Source organism: Bos grunniens, chromosome 14 (genome assembly GCF_055505025.1).
Source record: "Bos grunniens cultivar Pamir isolate PY7600 chromosome 14, Bosgru_T2T1.0, whole genome shotgun sequence".
In the NCBI taxonomy this organism is placed as follows: domain Eukaryota; kingdom Metazoa; phylum Chordata; class Mammalia; order Artiodactyla; family Bovidae; genus Bos; species Bos grunniens.
In genome coordinates, this window is record NC_141178.1 from 50,289,382 (window position 1) to 50,306,842 (window position 17,461).

Sequence of the window (17,461 nt, forward strand, 5' to 3'; positions counted from 1 at the left end):
AAATTTGGAAAACTCAGCAGTGGCCACAGGACTGGAAAAGGTCAGTTTGCATTCCAATCCCAAAGAAAGGCAATGCCAAAGAATGCTCAAACTACCGCACAATTGCACTCATCTCACATGCTAGTAAAGTAATGCTCAAAATTCTCCAAGCCAGGCTTCAGCAATACGTGAACCGTGAACTTCCTGGTGTTCAAGCTGGTTTTAGAAAAGGCAGAGGAACCAGAGATCAAATTGCCAACATCTGCTGGATCATGGAAAAAGCAAGAGAGTTCCAGAAAAACATCTATTTCTGCTTTATTGACTATGCCAAAGCCTGTGACGGATCACAATAAACTGTAGAAAATTCTGAAAGAGATGGGAATACCAGACCACCTGACCTGCCTCTTGAGAAATCTGTATGCAGGTCAGGAAGCAACAGTTACAACTGGACATGGGACAACAGACTGGTTTCAAATAGGAAAAGGAGTACGTCAAGGCTGTATATTATCACCCTGCTTATTTATCTTATATGCAGAGTACATCATGAGAAATGCTGGACTGGAAGAAACACAAGCTGGAATCAAGATTGCCGGGAGAAATATCAATAACCTCAGATATGCAGATGACACCACCCTTATGGCAGAAAGTGAAGAGGAACTCAAAAGCCTCTTGATGAAAGTGAAAGAGGAGAGTGAAAAAGTTGGCTGAAAGCTCAACATTCAGAAAACAAAGATCATGGCATGCGGTCCCATCACTCCATGGGAAATAAATGGGGAAACAGTGGAAACAGTGTCAGACTTTATTTTTCTGGGCTCCAAAATCACTGCAGATGGTGACTGCAGCCATGAAATTAAAAGACGCTTACTCCTTGGAAGGAAAGTTATGACCAACCTAGATAGCATATTCAAAAGCAGAGACATTACTTTGCCAACAAAGGTCCGTCTAGTCAAGGCTATGGTTTTTCCTGTGGTCATGTATAGATGTGAGAGTTGGACTGTGAAGAAGGCTGAGTGCCAAAGAATTGATGCTTTTGAACTGTGGTGTTGGAGAAGACTCTTGAGAGTTCCTTGGACTGCAAGGAGATCCAACCAGTCCATTCTAAAGGAGATCAGCTCTGGGATTTCTTTAGAGGGAATGATGTTCAAGCTGAAACTCCAGTACTTTGGCCACCTCATGCGAAAAGTTGATGATGCTGAAGCTGAAACTCCAGTACTTTGGCCACCTCATGCGAAGAGTTGACTCATTGGAAAAGACTCTGATGCTGGGAGGGATTGGGGGCAAGAGGAGAAGGGGACGACAGAGGATGAGATAGCTGGATGGCATCACTGACTCGATGGACGTGAGTCTGAGTGAACTCCGGGATTTGGTGATGGACAGGGAGGCCTGGTGTGCTACAATTCATGGGGTCGCAAAGAGTCGGACACGACTGAACAACTGAACTGAACAACATTGGAAATATTCAAAACATATTTTAGCATGGGCTAACATCACCTAGTTAATGTAAGTGAACATCAAACACCATCTACTTCCTCATAACTTTTGCCCATTTTCTGCTTTCTTGTTAAATTTGAATCTTCACAAAGTATTATAATGCTCAATCCATATACGCACCTTTCCGCCGTTCTCGTTCTTTCAAAATAGCTTCAAACCATTCATGTTTCTCTTCAGGTGTTTTTGCCATACACACAAACCATTTATTTTTGGCCGTGTTATGTATCTTCCATCCATTAACAACAATGTGTCCACTGCTATGGAAGTCAGCTGAAAATTAATAAGTAAAGTGAATCAACAAATGTAATATATATTAGAGCAACACAATCATTCATATCAAAAAAGTTCCAAAACCACTGAATTCTTCAAAATATCTTTATATGTATGTATTGAAGAATATAAAATTTTTTAAAGTAAAGAAAATTTTATACACTAAATGCAGTCAGATCTGAAAAACGGAACATCCCTAATTCACAACATTAACAGTTGAACTTTTTAAAAAATCTATTCGGTTTTAGGGGACCCCTGGTACCTCACATGGTAAAAAATCTGCCTGTAATGTGGGAGACCCAGGTTCAATCCCTGGGTCAGCAAGATCCCCTATCCATGGGGTTGCAAAGAGTCGGACACGATTGAGTGACTAACATTTCATTTCATTTTTCATTTCATTCAGTTTTAATGAACAGTTTAAGAATTTCCATCTTATTCAATTCAAATCTGACTACTGTACTGCAATCTATGGTTTGCCCAACACTGCACTACAGACCACATTTTCTAGAAGTCAAATATTCTTGGCCTCTGGCCAACTACACAAATAAACTAGTTGTCAAGAAAGAATACAAAGGATCTGGCACTACTTTTTGAATGGCTTTCCAAGCCTGTACCAATGAAAATTAATTCCAGGAGGTTCAATGCTTGCCTATGAGAGCTCTTAAGCTGGATGTTTTAATAGCATCATGATCAAACTACTATATACGTTATAGACACAACTCCTAGTTTGTGACACTCCCAGCTACTTTTGTATCTCTGTGTTTGATGCTAGTGTTTAACATGGTTTGGGCTTCCCTGGTGGCTCAGCAGTAAAGAATTAACCTGCCAATGCAGGAGACATGGTTCGATCTCTGGGTCTCAGTATTCTTGCCTGGGAAATCTCATGGACAGAGCCTGTCAGGCAGTCCATGGAGTCACAGGAGTCGGACATGACTAGCAAAAGATGGAAGGCAAAAGGAGAAAGGGGCAGCAGAGGATGATATGGTTAGATAGCACCATCGACTCAACAGACATGAATCTGAGCTAACTCCAGGAGATAGTGGAAGACAGAGGAGCCTGGCACGCTTGCAGTCCATGGGATCGCAGAGTCAGACACAGCTTAGCGACTGAACAACAACAAACGAACATGCTTCAAGTGAAGATAATTTTCCATTTTAAAAGAGTCCTCCTCTCTCTTATCTTCCCTTCCTCCTCCAACTGTTCTGCCTATCAAAGTATTTCTAAGCTCAAATTCACTGAAGATGAATTATTCAATTGAAAAGTCTATCTTACAAGGGAGTTTATTATTGGCATTCCATTTTAAATTTACCAATCATTTACCTGTGCCATCATCCACATTCTCCACTTCCATCACCTCTGTATTGATCCGGCCACGAAAAAGGTACCGATGTCCATCAGTAGAAGCTTTGCTATTTTTCAACCGTCTTACAACAAGAAGAAAATCACACACAAAAAACATGGTTACTAAACTTAAGGCAAAACCTTGTTAAAGCAAGATAATTTAAGCCATTCTTTGAAAAAGAGATTCTAGTTCCATCAACAATATCAAACATTAAGCTCTTGGTGATTTTTTACTTATGTCCTCAAATTCATAACAGTTCAGGTTGCTCTATAAGATGGTGCTAGACACGGAAGCCCTGAGCCAAGGACAACACACAGGTGGGAGGGTGAATACATGCTTTTGCTCAATATATGAAATCAAAGATCCCCAATCAAACTCTGACAGACACTAAAAGTTGGTTATTCACAATTTCACTTGATTTCTCAATTTTCAGTAAGTAGCTGGTAATTTTTTCTCAATTCCTGGTAAATTTCAGTTAATACTTACGATCCTCTTCAAAGAGACTTGGACTGTACTGGAGGTTATTCAGCATTAACTAGCTCTAAAATATTTTTCCCATATTGTTGTTATATGATAACTGTACACTTGAAGAATAAGTCTCTCAAATATACCTATAATCCTTCATAAGGATCCTATTTATTTATAAAATAGTCTAAAACATTTCAAAATGTTGTGTATAGTACACTAGTACCAGCCTTTGATCTTAAAAACTGAGCAACACAAAGTAAAAAAAAAAAAAAAATCCAGGCTCAGATGAGCTTTTGTAATAATGAATTAGTCAGTTATGGATATATTTATACTTGAATCACCGAACACTCAGGGGAGATTGCTTTTAAAATATATTAAAGAGGAAAGATTTTAAGAAATAATTCAAGAAGATTAAGCAACATTTAGTCATCCAAGAGACTTCAATTGACCTGAACTATTTAATTTGACTTGTTGACAAAAGTATGCTAACAACTGAATATACTAAAATTATTAATATATGTTTCATAATATATACTGAAATTATTAATGTATCATGTTACATATACACACTAAGCAAAAGTTAAGTTGTCAAGTGCATTAATGCAGAGCTCCCTCCCCTTCTCTCCTCTGCATTCATATGTATTTGGTCCATGTTATACATATATTCGGAGAAGGCAATGGCACCCCACTCCAGTACTCTTGCCTGGAAAACCCCATGGACGGAGGAGCCTGGTAGGCTACAGTCCATGGGGTTGCTAAGAGTAGGACACGACTGAGCGACTTCACTTTCACTTTTCACTTTCATGCATTGGAGAAGGAAATGGCAACCCACTCCAGTGTTCTTGCCTGGAGAATCCCAGGGATGGGGGAGCCTGGTGGGCTGCCGTCTCTGGGGTCGCACAGAGTCGGACACGACTGAAGCGACTTAGTAGCAGCAGCAGCATACATACATTATGGTTATTTGCCAAGCAGCAGGATTTTGATTTTATAAAACTTTCCCTATTATTTAATTTATTTAACAGTTACAGCCATGAGACCATGAATAGTAACATCATTTGTACAGTTAATTTTGCAAAAGCTCTGACCTTGAGGGCAGTCATATATATAAGGATGGGAACAACTCTAATAAAAAAAAGATCTGATTCTCAAACAGATGTCTTTAATAATCAAACCTAGATCAGTTCAGTTCAGTTCAGTCGCTCAGTCGGACCTAGATAGATGTGTCAATTTAGTGGGAGAATCCTTTCACAATGGGTATTATATTAAATCATCACATTGTACACTTTAAATATCTTATAACTTTGTCAATAATACTTGACTAAAGTTGGGGAAAAAATAATTGCACCTAAACAACTTGAATTACCTATTTTTTTTATTCATCCCTTTATCTTAAAGTGTTCCCCTTTTATTTTTTGTCATCTTTCATGAGGCACACACATTTTATCACAATCTGCAATAAAAGTGGGCTTTGAATTAGAACTGAATGGGTCCAAAATTCATTTCTATAACTATTATTTATGGGAAAGTTACTTAACCTCTCTGTGAGAACCTTTTGTTCTCTACAAAACAATGATAGTGAAAATACCTATTTTATAAATTTATTGGGAATATTATATAATTAATTCATGTGATTCTGAGATTATGCCTGGCAGAGAATATGCATTTTTAAAATATTTTTCTTGGAGTATAGCTGTTTTACAATGTTGTGTTAGTTTCTACTGTACAACCAAGTGTGTCAATTAAATGTATATAAAGATCCCCTCATTATGGATTTCCTTCCCATTTAGGTCACCACAGAGCATTGAGTAGAGTTCCCCATGCTAAACAGTCAGTTTCATTAGTTATTTATTTTATATTTATATCAATAAATATTAGTTATTTATTTTATACTTATATCAATAGTGTATATATATCAATTCCAATTTCCCAATCCATCCCACCACCCCTTTCCCCTCTTGGTGTCCATATGACCTTTTAATTTTTAAAGAGCTTCATACAGGTAGAATTAATAGCCTGTTCTAGATTTTCCTGAAACCCACATCTACTAATCCCAATCTTGCTGCTAAACACAAAAAATTGAGAAGAGCATACTACAAGAAATAAATAGGTTCATTTTCACAGGTGGTAAAAAAGGAATTTTTTAAAAAGCTCATTAAGATAGAGAGACAATAATTTAATTATTTCCTGGCTCTAATCCGAACATGTTCTCTTTCTTGAAGTAGCAAGGAGAAAGGGCTGAGAATACATGGAAGCTTACTGATGAGGTCATGGGGGCACAGAGACAATGTTGAATCTGTTCAGTGGATAAACAGCTTTTAAAGTATTACCTGTCTACATTCTTACCTGTGTTTTCTTTTGCAATACACCAAAAGGTTGTCAAAAAGAAAAAATACCCGCTCTTGAATATTTCCAGAAGAAATTTTCAGTAAGACTCCACACATTAGCATTTCTGTACAGGTATCAGTAATGTTGGACCCCTAAATCAGGAAAAATGGAGAAAATAATGTCTGATTACTTAACTGAAACTTTCACGCAGTCTTTTTCCTCCTGTTTTTATTTAAAGATGCAATATACAAACAGGATAAAAATTCAAATAGTTTAAGTATTAATATACTGAGCTTAGGTGTCCTTCCCTCCCAGTCTCCTCCAGGTGAGTATCAGTAGGTACAGCTCCTCTTAAGAGATTCCATGTCTTCTTTAGTTATTTTACATATGTGTAAAATATGTAAAAACTTTTAAATATTTTACATATTTTTTAAATATTTAATATTTATAATATTTAATTTTTTTACATATTTTACACAGCATATATAATGAATGTTATCTTTGTTCTCTAAAAATAGGAGATCATTTCAAACTAACTCATGACATGAATGTTCCTAATATTCATTTTCCTCCTCCTCCTCTCCTTGGTCTGGGAAAAGAGCTCTATGAACAAATGGAAAGTACATGTAATTGTCCATTTTTAGCAGGTCTTAATTTATATAAAATTGTTCCTCCATATCCATGGGGGAATGGTTCCAAGACCCCCAAAGATACCAAAATCTGAGGATGCTCAAGAGGCATAAATAAAATGGCATAGTATTTGCATATAATCTACACACCTCCCCCGTACATGTTAATCTCAAGATTGTATCTAAAATCTAATACAATGTAAAGTGAAAGTGTTAGTCACTCAGACAGGTCAGACTCTTTGCAACCCTGTGGACTGTAGCCCACCAGGTTCCTCTGTCCATTGATTATCCAGGCAAGAATACTGGAGTGGACAGCCATTCCCTTCTCCAGGGGATCTTCCCCATTCAGAGATTGAATCCAAGTCATTGCAGGCAGATTCTTTACCATCTGAGCCACTAGGGGAGCCAATACAATGTAAATGTTACATCAGTTCAGTTGCTCAGTGTCTGACTCTTTTTGACCCTATGGACTGCAGCAGCCAGCAGCCAGGCCTCCCTGTCCATCACCAACACCCGGAGTTTATTCAAACTCATGTGCATTGAGTTGGTGATGCCATCCAACCATCTCATCCTCTGTCATCCCCTTCTCCTCCGCCTTCAGTCTTTCCCAGCATCAGGGTCTTCACATCAGGTGGCCAAAATGTCACGTAAATAGTCATAAATATAATGTAAATACTATCTAATAGTTGCTGGTGCAAGTTTTGTTTTATGAAACTTTCTGGAATTTTTTTTTCCCCAAATAGTTTCAATCTGAAGTTGGCTGAAATTCTGGATGCAGAACCCGGAATACAGAAGGCCAACTGTCCCAACTTCTAGGATGGAAAGGAAGACAAAAGAAGAAATAAAAGGAAAAAAAATCTATTTAAAGAGAGCAACCATCCATAAAACCTTTCACCACAGTTATTAAAAGATGCACTGGCATGCTCATTCATTGAATAAACCCTTACTGAGTGCCCATGAAGGTCATATGATCAGCAACAAACGGATTCTTAACACAAGTGCTAATCATGGGAGGTTGAGAGGAGGAAGCACAAGAGAGAAGGAGCCTGGGCCCCTGAACCATCAACAAAGGGAAACTGCCCACTGGGCAGAACCCACACATGAGTGTCATGTGAACTGACCAGAAATGTCTACTTTGAGCCATTGGGCTTCCCCAGTGTCTCAGTAATAAAGAATATGCCTGTGATGTAGGAGCCACAGCAGACACTGGTTCAACCCCTGGGTCAGGAAGATCCCATGGTGGAGGACATGGCAACCCACTCCAGTATTACTGCCTGGAGAATGCCATGGACAGAGGAGCCCAGTGGGCTATAGTCCAAGAGGTCACAAAGAGCTGGACATGACTGAAGTGATTTAGCAGGTCATAAGTGTTGTAGTCTATTTGTTTCTACAAACTAAACTAGCATAACTAACTTGTTGAGTCACTGAGTTGGAACAAAAAAAAGGGGAACTTTTCAGTAGAGCTCTGTTAAGTTTGCTTTGTAAGAATACTTCTGTTTTAAATATGTCTGGTCTTTTTTGATATTTAAAACTGAGAACATCAATATTAACTTCATATTTTCATATTAACAATGAATATTTCCTGATTAATATTAAAATTTTAAATTAAAATAAATCATATAACTATAATAAGAAACTTCCCAAAAGAGAAGTTAATTAAGACAGTGTCACTGTGTTAGTCTGGGTATCTATATTACAAACACATTTTACATTTGAAATACTTCCCTCTCTCCCTTCGTCATAAGGGTAGAAATGGATAGAAATGGAGATCTGTCAAACATTCACACAATTTCATATATTTTGCAATGCGATAATTAAGCAAAAACTGTCATCAAATGTAAACATCAATCTCAACTGCAGTGGCAATGATTTCAAATTTATAGTGAATACATCTCTTCCTTAGAAAAAAAATTAGAATGACATTTAAAATTTAAAATTTAAAAAAGGAAACATCATATAGATTATTGCACAAGGGACCTAAATAACATTATGAAAAGTGGCTTTATCAATAGCAATTTTATAAATGGTGCAAAACACTTCACTTTAGATTATTCCATACAGTAGTCCATAAGTGCCAAGGCAAAAATATGGTCTGTTACATTAGTATTATACTAATTTGCATATTAACCAGTCTTCCAAATAGTTTCCCAGGTTAAATATGTATGTATTTATTTATAGATGTATTCCTAAATGAATGAAATACCAACAATACATTTTCTGACTTGTTTGTGGTGATTATCTTCATTAATAAATATAAGGAAAATTTAATGCGAATTTGAGCTAACGATAATCCATCCTCTTATATAGCCTCAGGGGAGATACTGTCCAAGCACTGAAGAACTCATGGGACCACTGTGCAAAATAGAAAATGGATCTATTACTTGTGATGATAACCGACATACACTCTGAATGGTCCCATGAGTAAGGCCAACACAATCTCTCTTTGTAAATGTAACTTCTTTGGAAAGCCAAACATAATCAGAAAGGATCTCAGTGAGCTGAATTTCAGGGGAGTTTGTAAGCACTGGGCTGAAATGTGTTGAAAGTGAAAGAGTTAGTCGTTCAGTCGTGTCTGACTCTTTGCGACCCCGTGGACTCTAGCCCGCCAGGCTCCTCCTTCCATGGGATTCTCCAGGCAAGAATACTGGAATAGGTTGTCACTTCCTACTCCAGGGGATCTTCCTGATCCAGAGACTGAACCCATAAATCTTGTGTCTCTTGCATTGGCAGGTGGATTCTTTACCACTGGCAGCATCTGGGAAGCCCCCTTCATCATGAAAGGTCCACCAAAATCTGAACATAGCTAAGATGTTCCTTCTGCCTTCCAAGTTCTGTTACACCATTGCCTTTTGATGATATGAATTGACTTCAGAAACCTAGAAGATCCTATTTCTCCTCTGGACCTTCTCCAGCTTGTCAGGGTTTCCCATAACATGAACACCTCCAAAAATGAATCAACCATTTGGATTGAGCTGGCAAATGAAGAATATAGAAGTGATATTATTATTTCTCCAGTCCCCTACAACACATTCCCTGGTGGCTTAGACAGTAAAGAATCCCGCAATGCAGGAGAGCTGAGTTCAATCCCTGGGTTGGGAAGATTCCCCTGGAGGAGGGCATGGCAACCCACTCTAGTATTTTTGCCTGGAGAATCCCCATGGACAAAGGAGCCTAGCAGGCTACAGTCCATGGGGTTGCAGAGTTGGACATGACTGAGCAACTAAGCACAAGATTTTATCAGCACAAGGCAATGGCACCCCACTCCAGTACTCTTGCCTGGAAAATCCCATGGACGGAGGAGCCTGGTAGGCTGCAGTCCATGGGGTCGCTAGAGCTGGACACGACTGAGTGACTTCACTTTCACTTTTCACTTTCATGCATTGGAGAAGGAAATGGCAACCCACTCCAGTGTTCTTGCCTAGAGAATCCCAGGGATGGGGGGGCCTGGTGGGCTGCTGTCTCTGGGGTTGCACAGAGTCGGACATGACTGAAGCGACTTAGCAGCAGCAGCAGCAGCATGGTAACCCCATGTTACATCTGATTCAAAGTTCCCCTAGGTCTTTCTCCTCTACCCTATACTTGAATATTTTGACTTTTTGATTCAGTTAATCCAGACTGACATCATGCCAAGCTCTCAAACCTCTCACTAATATGCATTATATTGAAGGCATCACCATAAATTCCCATCAGCTCCCAATCAAAAATCAGAATAAGATGAACTGACCTCTTCGAAGTCAACACTTCTTTCCATAAGTGACTCAAAGCATCTGCTTACTGCTGCTACTGCTAAGTCACTTCAGTTGTGTCCAACTCTGTGCAACCCCATAGACAGCAGCCTACCAGGCTCCCCCATCCCTGGGATTCTCCAGGCAAGAACACTGGAGTGGGTTGCCATTTCCTTCTCCAATCCATGAAAGTGAAAAGTCAAAGTGAAGTTGCTCAGTTGTGTCCGACTCACAGCAACCCCATGGACTGCGGCTTTCCAGGCTCCTCCGTCCATGGGATTTTCCAGGCAAGAGTACTGGAGTGGGGTGCCATTTCCTTCTCCAGCATCTGCTTAATTATCAATGAATGAAGTTGTATGGGGGTAAGAACATCAAACCCAACCACCCACAGTTTCTAGAATTCCTGTTATGCTTCATAGAGTATCTTACAATATATACATATACCAAAAGAGACAAAGTTTATCTCACAACATACACATAATGCAAGTTTTACTAAATCCTATTGAGACAGTTTTATTACTGAGGTGATATGTCTTTAACATTTAACAGCAGAATTTAGGAATTAGTACAGTATCACCTTTCCTATCTTCTACCATGGTAACCTCCTATCATCACATGAAATATTTTCATGAATAATTTAAATAATTCCTAGGAAAACCTTTATGCACTTAAAAGAATCCATGTCAAAACATACAGATTTGTCTAAAAACCTCATTCTAAAAGAATGTCTTCTCTTTATATCAGATTCATCTTTTAGATGGGAAAAAAAGGCCACTGTGCCTTTGACTTGCTATGATTTAATCTGTATATTATCTCCACGACAATGTTGGATAAAAATCATTAAAAATTCTTGAAACACAGATACATAGAGTATTATAAATACTGAAAAACATTTGGCCAAGTGTAGATATACTCTTGTGTAATCACAATATTCCTCTCACTTCAAATTCATCTGATCTGCAAGCAAACACTTAATAAATGTCTGTTTTTGACTAATGTTGTGTCATATTTTCCTCTAACTTAAATAATATAATCTACCTTTCTCTGTAGCAGAAAAAAACAAAAACTCACAGCTTTATCTTTGAAATGAATGAGGTTTATGATATTTTGAAAATGATGTGCAATTTCTTTTTCATTATCTGGAAATGGCAAGAGAGATGCTAGGGTTAGGGATAAAGAAGCCAAGCTACAGAAATGAAATAGGATATGGTTAAAAGCATCAGCTTGCCAGGAAACACTCATCAGCCCTACAGTCCATCAAAATGAGGGTGTCAAACAAATGAGCTAGAAAACAAAAAGTGTGGAAGCAATAAAACAAGCGAGGCAGACCGTCAGAAAAGAGCAAAGCACCTAGGACAATGCTGCTCAAATTTCAGAGTTAAGAAGACACACCTGATGGGACTATGAACGCTTCTAGGTTCCCTGGCACTATCCCCAGAGAGAGTACATCTGGTAAGTCCCGGACCATTCAGTAGATTCTGATGCATTGTGGTGTTTTGTTAACACTTGAAGTCACACCGCTTTGGAAGCCTGAGCTCAGGCACTCAAGTGCATAGAACAGCAACTCTGGTGACACGGGGATGAAGATGAGTACAGGGCCTGCTCTATGAGACCTCTAGGTGAGCAGTAGTCCCAACTGCTTCCCAGAGCCCAGGACAGAAGAGGAGTTTACCGTATGTTCCATGGTCACAGTTACACCTGTGCTACGGTTCATCATCACTGAATATTCATTTAAATCTGCATAACATTATTTTGGGGATTTCCTCATAACTCACTCGGTAAAGAATCTACCTGTAATGCAGGAGACCCCAGTTAGATCCCTGGGTTGGGAAGATCCCCTGGAGAAGGAACTAGCAACCCACTCCAGTATTCTTGCCTGGAGAATCCCATGGACAGAGGAGGCTGGCAGGCCACCGTCTACGGGGTCGCAAGAGTCGGACACGACAGCAACTAAACCACCAATGTTATTTTGGGCTTCCTGCATGGCGCTAGTGGTAAAGAACCTGCCAGCAATACAGGAGACATAAGACATGTGGGTTTGATCCCTGGATAGGGAATATCCCCCTGGAGGAGGGCATGGCAACCCACTCCAGTATTCTTGCCTGGAGAATCCCATGGACAAAGGAGCCTGGTGGGCTACAGCCCATGGGGTCCAAAGAGTCAGACACGACTCAGTGACTAACATTTAAGCTATATAGTCCTTATGTTTAAAAATCTGTGTAATGGGGGTTATAGTACTTCAGTAAACTGTTAAAAGAGACAAAGATTGCCTAAAATGGAATATCAGTTTCTCCCCAAAAGGAAGTTGGCTGATGGACAATTAAGGGCCCTTGCCCTCCCTTGAGCAAATTTACCCAAGTAAGATTATTTGAATCTTGGATTTTGATCTTATATCTTGAATGAAGCAACATTAAGAATGGAAAAATTATTAGAACTTATCCCTGATACTGGGAAAGACTGAGGGCAAGAAAAGGGGGCAACACATGATGGGGTGGCTGAATGGCATCACTGCTTCAGTGGACATGAGTTTGAGCAAACTCTGGCAGATGATGAAGGACAGAGAAGTCTGGTGTCCTGCAGTCCATGGGGTCGCAGAGAGACACAACTGAGCGACTGAACAACAAACAACCCATTCTAGCTAGGGCACTAATGAGACTGTCAAAGAGCTTCAGCTGACTAGACAGCCTTTCGAGCCTGAGAGGGAAGCTCTTCTATTTATCTCATGAACTATTCAATATCTTTTAAATTAAGTTTCCTTTCATTTCTGTTGCCTGGGGCCATATAACTTAAGTAAGATAACCCTTTCAGTAGGCAGGTGCATAGATTAGACAAATGAAGGGGATTTCTTAAGGGTAAAATCTAACGACTAAACCAAAGCTTTAAAATATTACCTCTCATCTGCATTTTACAGTGTTCAAAGTTCTTTTCACTTATTTCATTGACCCCTGTAATAACCCAAACTGCATGTTGAAGAGATCTGGTGCTTTATCCACAAACTAAAGGTTAGAGTCCAGACTGGAAACCAAATCTGCTCGAAAGCCAGGTTTTTTATTATGTCATATGACTTGAGAACAATACATCTCCATTGTTTGTTTACTTAAATTCAACATAAAAGAATGTAATGACAATTTAATGATACAAAACACTAGAGAGACAAGTTACACCTGAGATTTTAATGCCCTTCATATGATGAATGGGGAAATAAGACCCTGAATATTTAAGGGATCTACTTGAAATATAACAATAATCAACCAAAAGTAGAAATAATGCATACTATGTTATACCAGATTAAGATTCCATTGAAGATAATTTTGGTTACTGGAGCAACAGTGTCATCTCTAAGATAGTCTGCATGGTCTGCAGGAGCTCCTGGAAAGACTCAGATAGCTGCTGCTGTTGCTGTTCAGTCATTCAGTTGTACCCAACTCTTTGCGACCCCATGGACTGCAGCATGCCAGGCTTCCCTGTCCTTCACTCTCCCAGAGTTTGCACAAACTCCTAGCCATTAAGTCAATGATGCCTTCCAACCATATCATTCTCTGTCGTCCCCTTCTCCTCCTGCCCTCAATCTCTCCCAGCATCAGGCTCTTTCCAGTGAGTTGGCTCTTCGCATCAGGTGGCCAAAGTATTGGCGCTTCACCTTCAGCATCAGTCCTTCCAATGAATAGTCAGTGTCGATTTCCTTTAGGATTGACTGCTTTGATGTCCTTGCAGTCCAAGGGACTCTCAAGAGTCTTCTCCTGCACCGCAGTTCAAAAGCATCAATTCTTCAGTGCTCAGCCTTCTTCATAGTCCAACATTAGCTGTTACTCAACATTAGCTCAAGGCTCCTAATGTCCAAAATTCTTGAAGGAACTGTTTTGTAACTGTCATGCCATCAGTCATCCATTCTTGGTCTTGTCTTAACCCCATAAGAGTCACTCTGAACACACATAAAGCTGTCTGTAAGCTGAGCAAAAATCCCTGTTAGCAACTCAAAGAAAGCCCTAAGCATTCCGACTACCTTACCAGGGCCTGAATTCATCCTCCATGACTGTGTCCCTTTGTTTTCTGTGCCTCTGGAGTCTCACCAGATCACAGTTTCTCTTTAACTTCTCTGAAGGGACAGTGCCTGAATACTGTAAAGCTTCCCCCACGCTCTCAATGTGGTGAACTGAGGTGTGCAATCAGGTACTTGTTACAAGTTTCCAACCAACTGGCTGGGCCCTGCTCCAGACAGCATTCCCTCTAAAGTCCTAAAACTCTTAAATCACTGGATGGCTGTGTCTTAGGCAATCATTTTCAAATCTGACTCAAGGAGACTTCATCTTGCCACTCTTTGGAACTGACACTCATCTTCTCTGCCCTGTACCTGGAACTGTGGTCACATCAGATCTGCTGCCACCAGTTTCCTCTGTCCTCCGGTTCCATTTGTCTCTCCCACTCCAAGTTCTATAAGCCCACTGAAGCGGGTGAGGCTGGGACAGCCACTGTTGAGGCTACGAAGGACACAGTATGGACCACACAGCCTTATTCCTCTGAGTAGTTAACTGACCCTGAACAGTGCAAGAAATAGCAACACTTTTAAAGGAATCTCTCATTTCTGAAGGAGCTCCAATTTTTAGGATACACAGGAAGAAGAAACAAAATTATGACAGATTCCATTTCCTGAGAGAACCGAAGAGAGTCTTATGAAGGTTTTATTTTGGTCAAAGTCCTGGCAGAAGTCACTGACAAATCCTGCAGTTTAAAGCAAGTTTGGTGTTTCTTCCAATGTGTGAGTGACAACAGAATGGCAAAGCAAACTTTCCTCCATTTTTCTCAACCCAGCAGGACAACTGTTTTCAAGAAAAGAATTATCATGAATCAACTGTAAAATACACAACCATTTAAACTGATTGAAATAAGTAGCATTCATGCTGAAATAAGAGTGACCCTGAATACTTGAAATGAAAGAATATAGACAAGGAAGAAGAGAATTCAGATCCCAGTTAGCATTTTAAAAGATTCATGGTGAGAATAGACAAATAGGAGCATTCCCTGGGGTCAGTGTTTGAGGTTTCTTTGCAAATCTGAAAGGATATAGGTTAGGTCTAAATGGAAACCAACAAATTGAAGATAAAAAACAAATTAGTTAATTATAAAGCCCTAAAGATAAAAATAACCCCCTTGGATTTGTGTGATAATACTGATGTGCGAACATTTTAAATCTTCTTACACTTTAAAAATATTATCTCAACTGCTTACTTTATAACAATAAGAAATTATCCTAGTTGAAAGCTCTTGATCATCTAAATTAAGTCAATTTAAAGAAAAAAATTTAGTTTATTCTTTTGTTGTTGCTGTTGAGTTGCTAAGTTGTGTGCAACTCTTTTGCAACCCCAGGGACTGTAGCCCAGCAGGCTCCTCTGTCCATGGAATGCACCAGGCAAGAATACTGGAGTGGGTAGTCACTCCCTTCTCCAGGGGATCTTCCCAAACCAGGGATCAAACCTGCGTCTCCTATGTCTCTTACACTGGCAGGCAGATTCTTACCACTGAACCACCAGGAAAGCCCAGTTTATTACAGTTTATTACAGTGCTAAAGTAATATATGGGCTCTCCTTGGTGGTTCAGATGGTAAAGAATCCATCTGCAATGCAGGAGACCCACGTTTGATCCCTGGGTAGTAAAGATCCCCTAGAAAAAGGAATGGTTATCCACTCCAGTATTCTTGCACAGAAAATCCCATGAACAGAGGAGCCTGGCGGGCTATAGTCCATGAGGTCACAAAGAGTCAGACACAACTGAGCGACTAAGCACACAAAGTAATACAGAGCTCCAACTGCATGAACTGACAATCAAAATTACTACAGTTGCAAACATATTACAGATTCTGAATATCACTCTTCATTGGATTTTTTGTCATTTCAAAAAATCTTTCTTTAGTGAATCATGAAACCATAAAATTTTTCATCTGAGTGCACCTTAAAAATCATGTCACAGCCAGCTCCTTCATCTTCGAAATGAAGAAATTCAAATTTAGAGAGATGAAATAGACTTAGAATAACATTCACCATGAAATACCTAGTTTAGAGTCTGAAAATAATAATATCAGAGCACAGGTTTGGAATCTTTCTCTCTCCAGGACTCAGGTTATGGTTATGGACAACTAACCAAAGTTAAGACTGGAGAAAAGATTATCACACTGCACAAACACTGAGCTATCAAAGTTTATGATATACACCATTGTGATCGGCTCTCCCCTTTAAAGATATTTAAAAAGAATAATGACAGCACTTTTTGGAAATAGTTAGAGCCCTCTACCGTTGTCTAGAAAAAGGACCATTTATGGTTCGGTTCCATCCAATGCCAGTAATACTACGCACAGCATAAGACATAACAAAACTATTTTAAGATCAATTGTTGAGTCCGATGACTGTACCTCCCAGCCTTCAATATGAGACTGCCACTCCTCTAAAACTTCCAGCTTTTCCATCTGTCTCTTGGCCTCGTTGATGTTGGAACAGACGGCTTTCATGGCTTGGAGAGCTTCCATGAGTGCTGCATAGTCACTGTGTTTCCTTGGAGTCCGCTTAAGCAACTCCTGTTTATACACAAAACACAAATCACCCTTTGATCTTCAGCTTTCTGGGACAGCAGGTTCAGACTGACCAGGAAACGAAAACTGCAAGGATCGTGAGAGCCACTTTCAGAAGTGACATCACAAACTCCACCAAGATCAAGACCCCAAAAAAAACACTGAATGAGTGTCACCACCTGCACACACCACAGTCACTTTAAATTTTCCCTTAAAATGATGTTGTTTTTAAAAACTAAATTAGATGTCTCCTTTCAAACTATCAAATATCTCACCTACAGCATGTAATTTTTTAATATGATTTATAAGTTTGTATAATTTTTATGTTTGACTTGAGCTCCAAAATGAGGACTTCTTTATATGTTGATTTCATTTCCTAGTGTTTAAAAGAATGGTAAACCATCAAACGAAAATATCCTATAATTTAAAAAATAATTTAAGTCCCTTACTTTCTAACACTTTTTGAGAAACTATAAAAAAGTGTCATAAATAAAGCAAATTTTTAAAATGTCTTATATTCTAGTAAAACAAGTAATTTATAAATTCTGCAATACTCCATCATTAAAGGAGCAATTTATGCTGTTTTTGCCAACAACTTGGTTGTTTCTCTCTCAGTTTATTCTCTACAATGAATTCTATACACCCTTCAATAGCTTTTTCCTTTTTCTTTTTT

At 39.2% G+C, this 17,461-nt stretch overlaps 1 protein-coding gene across 2 annotated transcripts in view; it reads right to left on the minus strand.

The window, feature by feature from the left end:
- The window catches only part of PREX2 (phosphatidylinositol-3,4,5-trisphosphate dependent Rac exchange factor 2), a 302,207-nt gene that overhangs the window by 198,229 nt on the left and 86,517 nt on the right, over positions 1-17,461 (minus strand). For both annotated transcript variants that reach the window (XM_086336651.1, XM_086336652.1), the window contains exons 6-9: positions 16,633-16,794; positions 5,894-6,027; positions 3,061-3,164; positions 1,591-1,740 (exon numbers count right to left, since the gene is read on the minus strand). In XM_086336651.1, the coding sequence (XP_086192777.1) occupies positions 1,591-1,740; positions 3,061-3,164; positions 5,894-6,027; positions 16,633-16,794 (550 nt within the window). The remainder of the gene's footprint in view (positions 1-1,590; positions 1,741-3,060; positions 3,165-5,893; positions 6,028-16,632; positions 16,795-17,461) is intronic.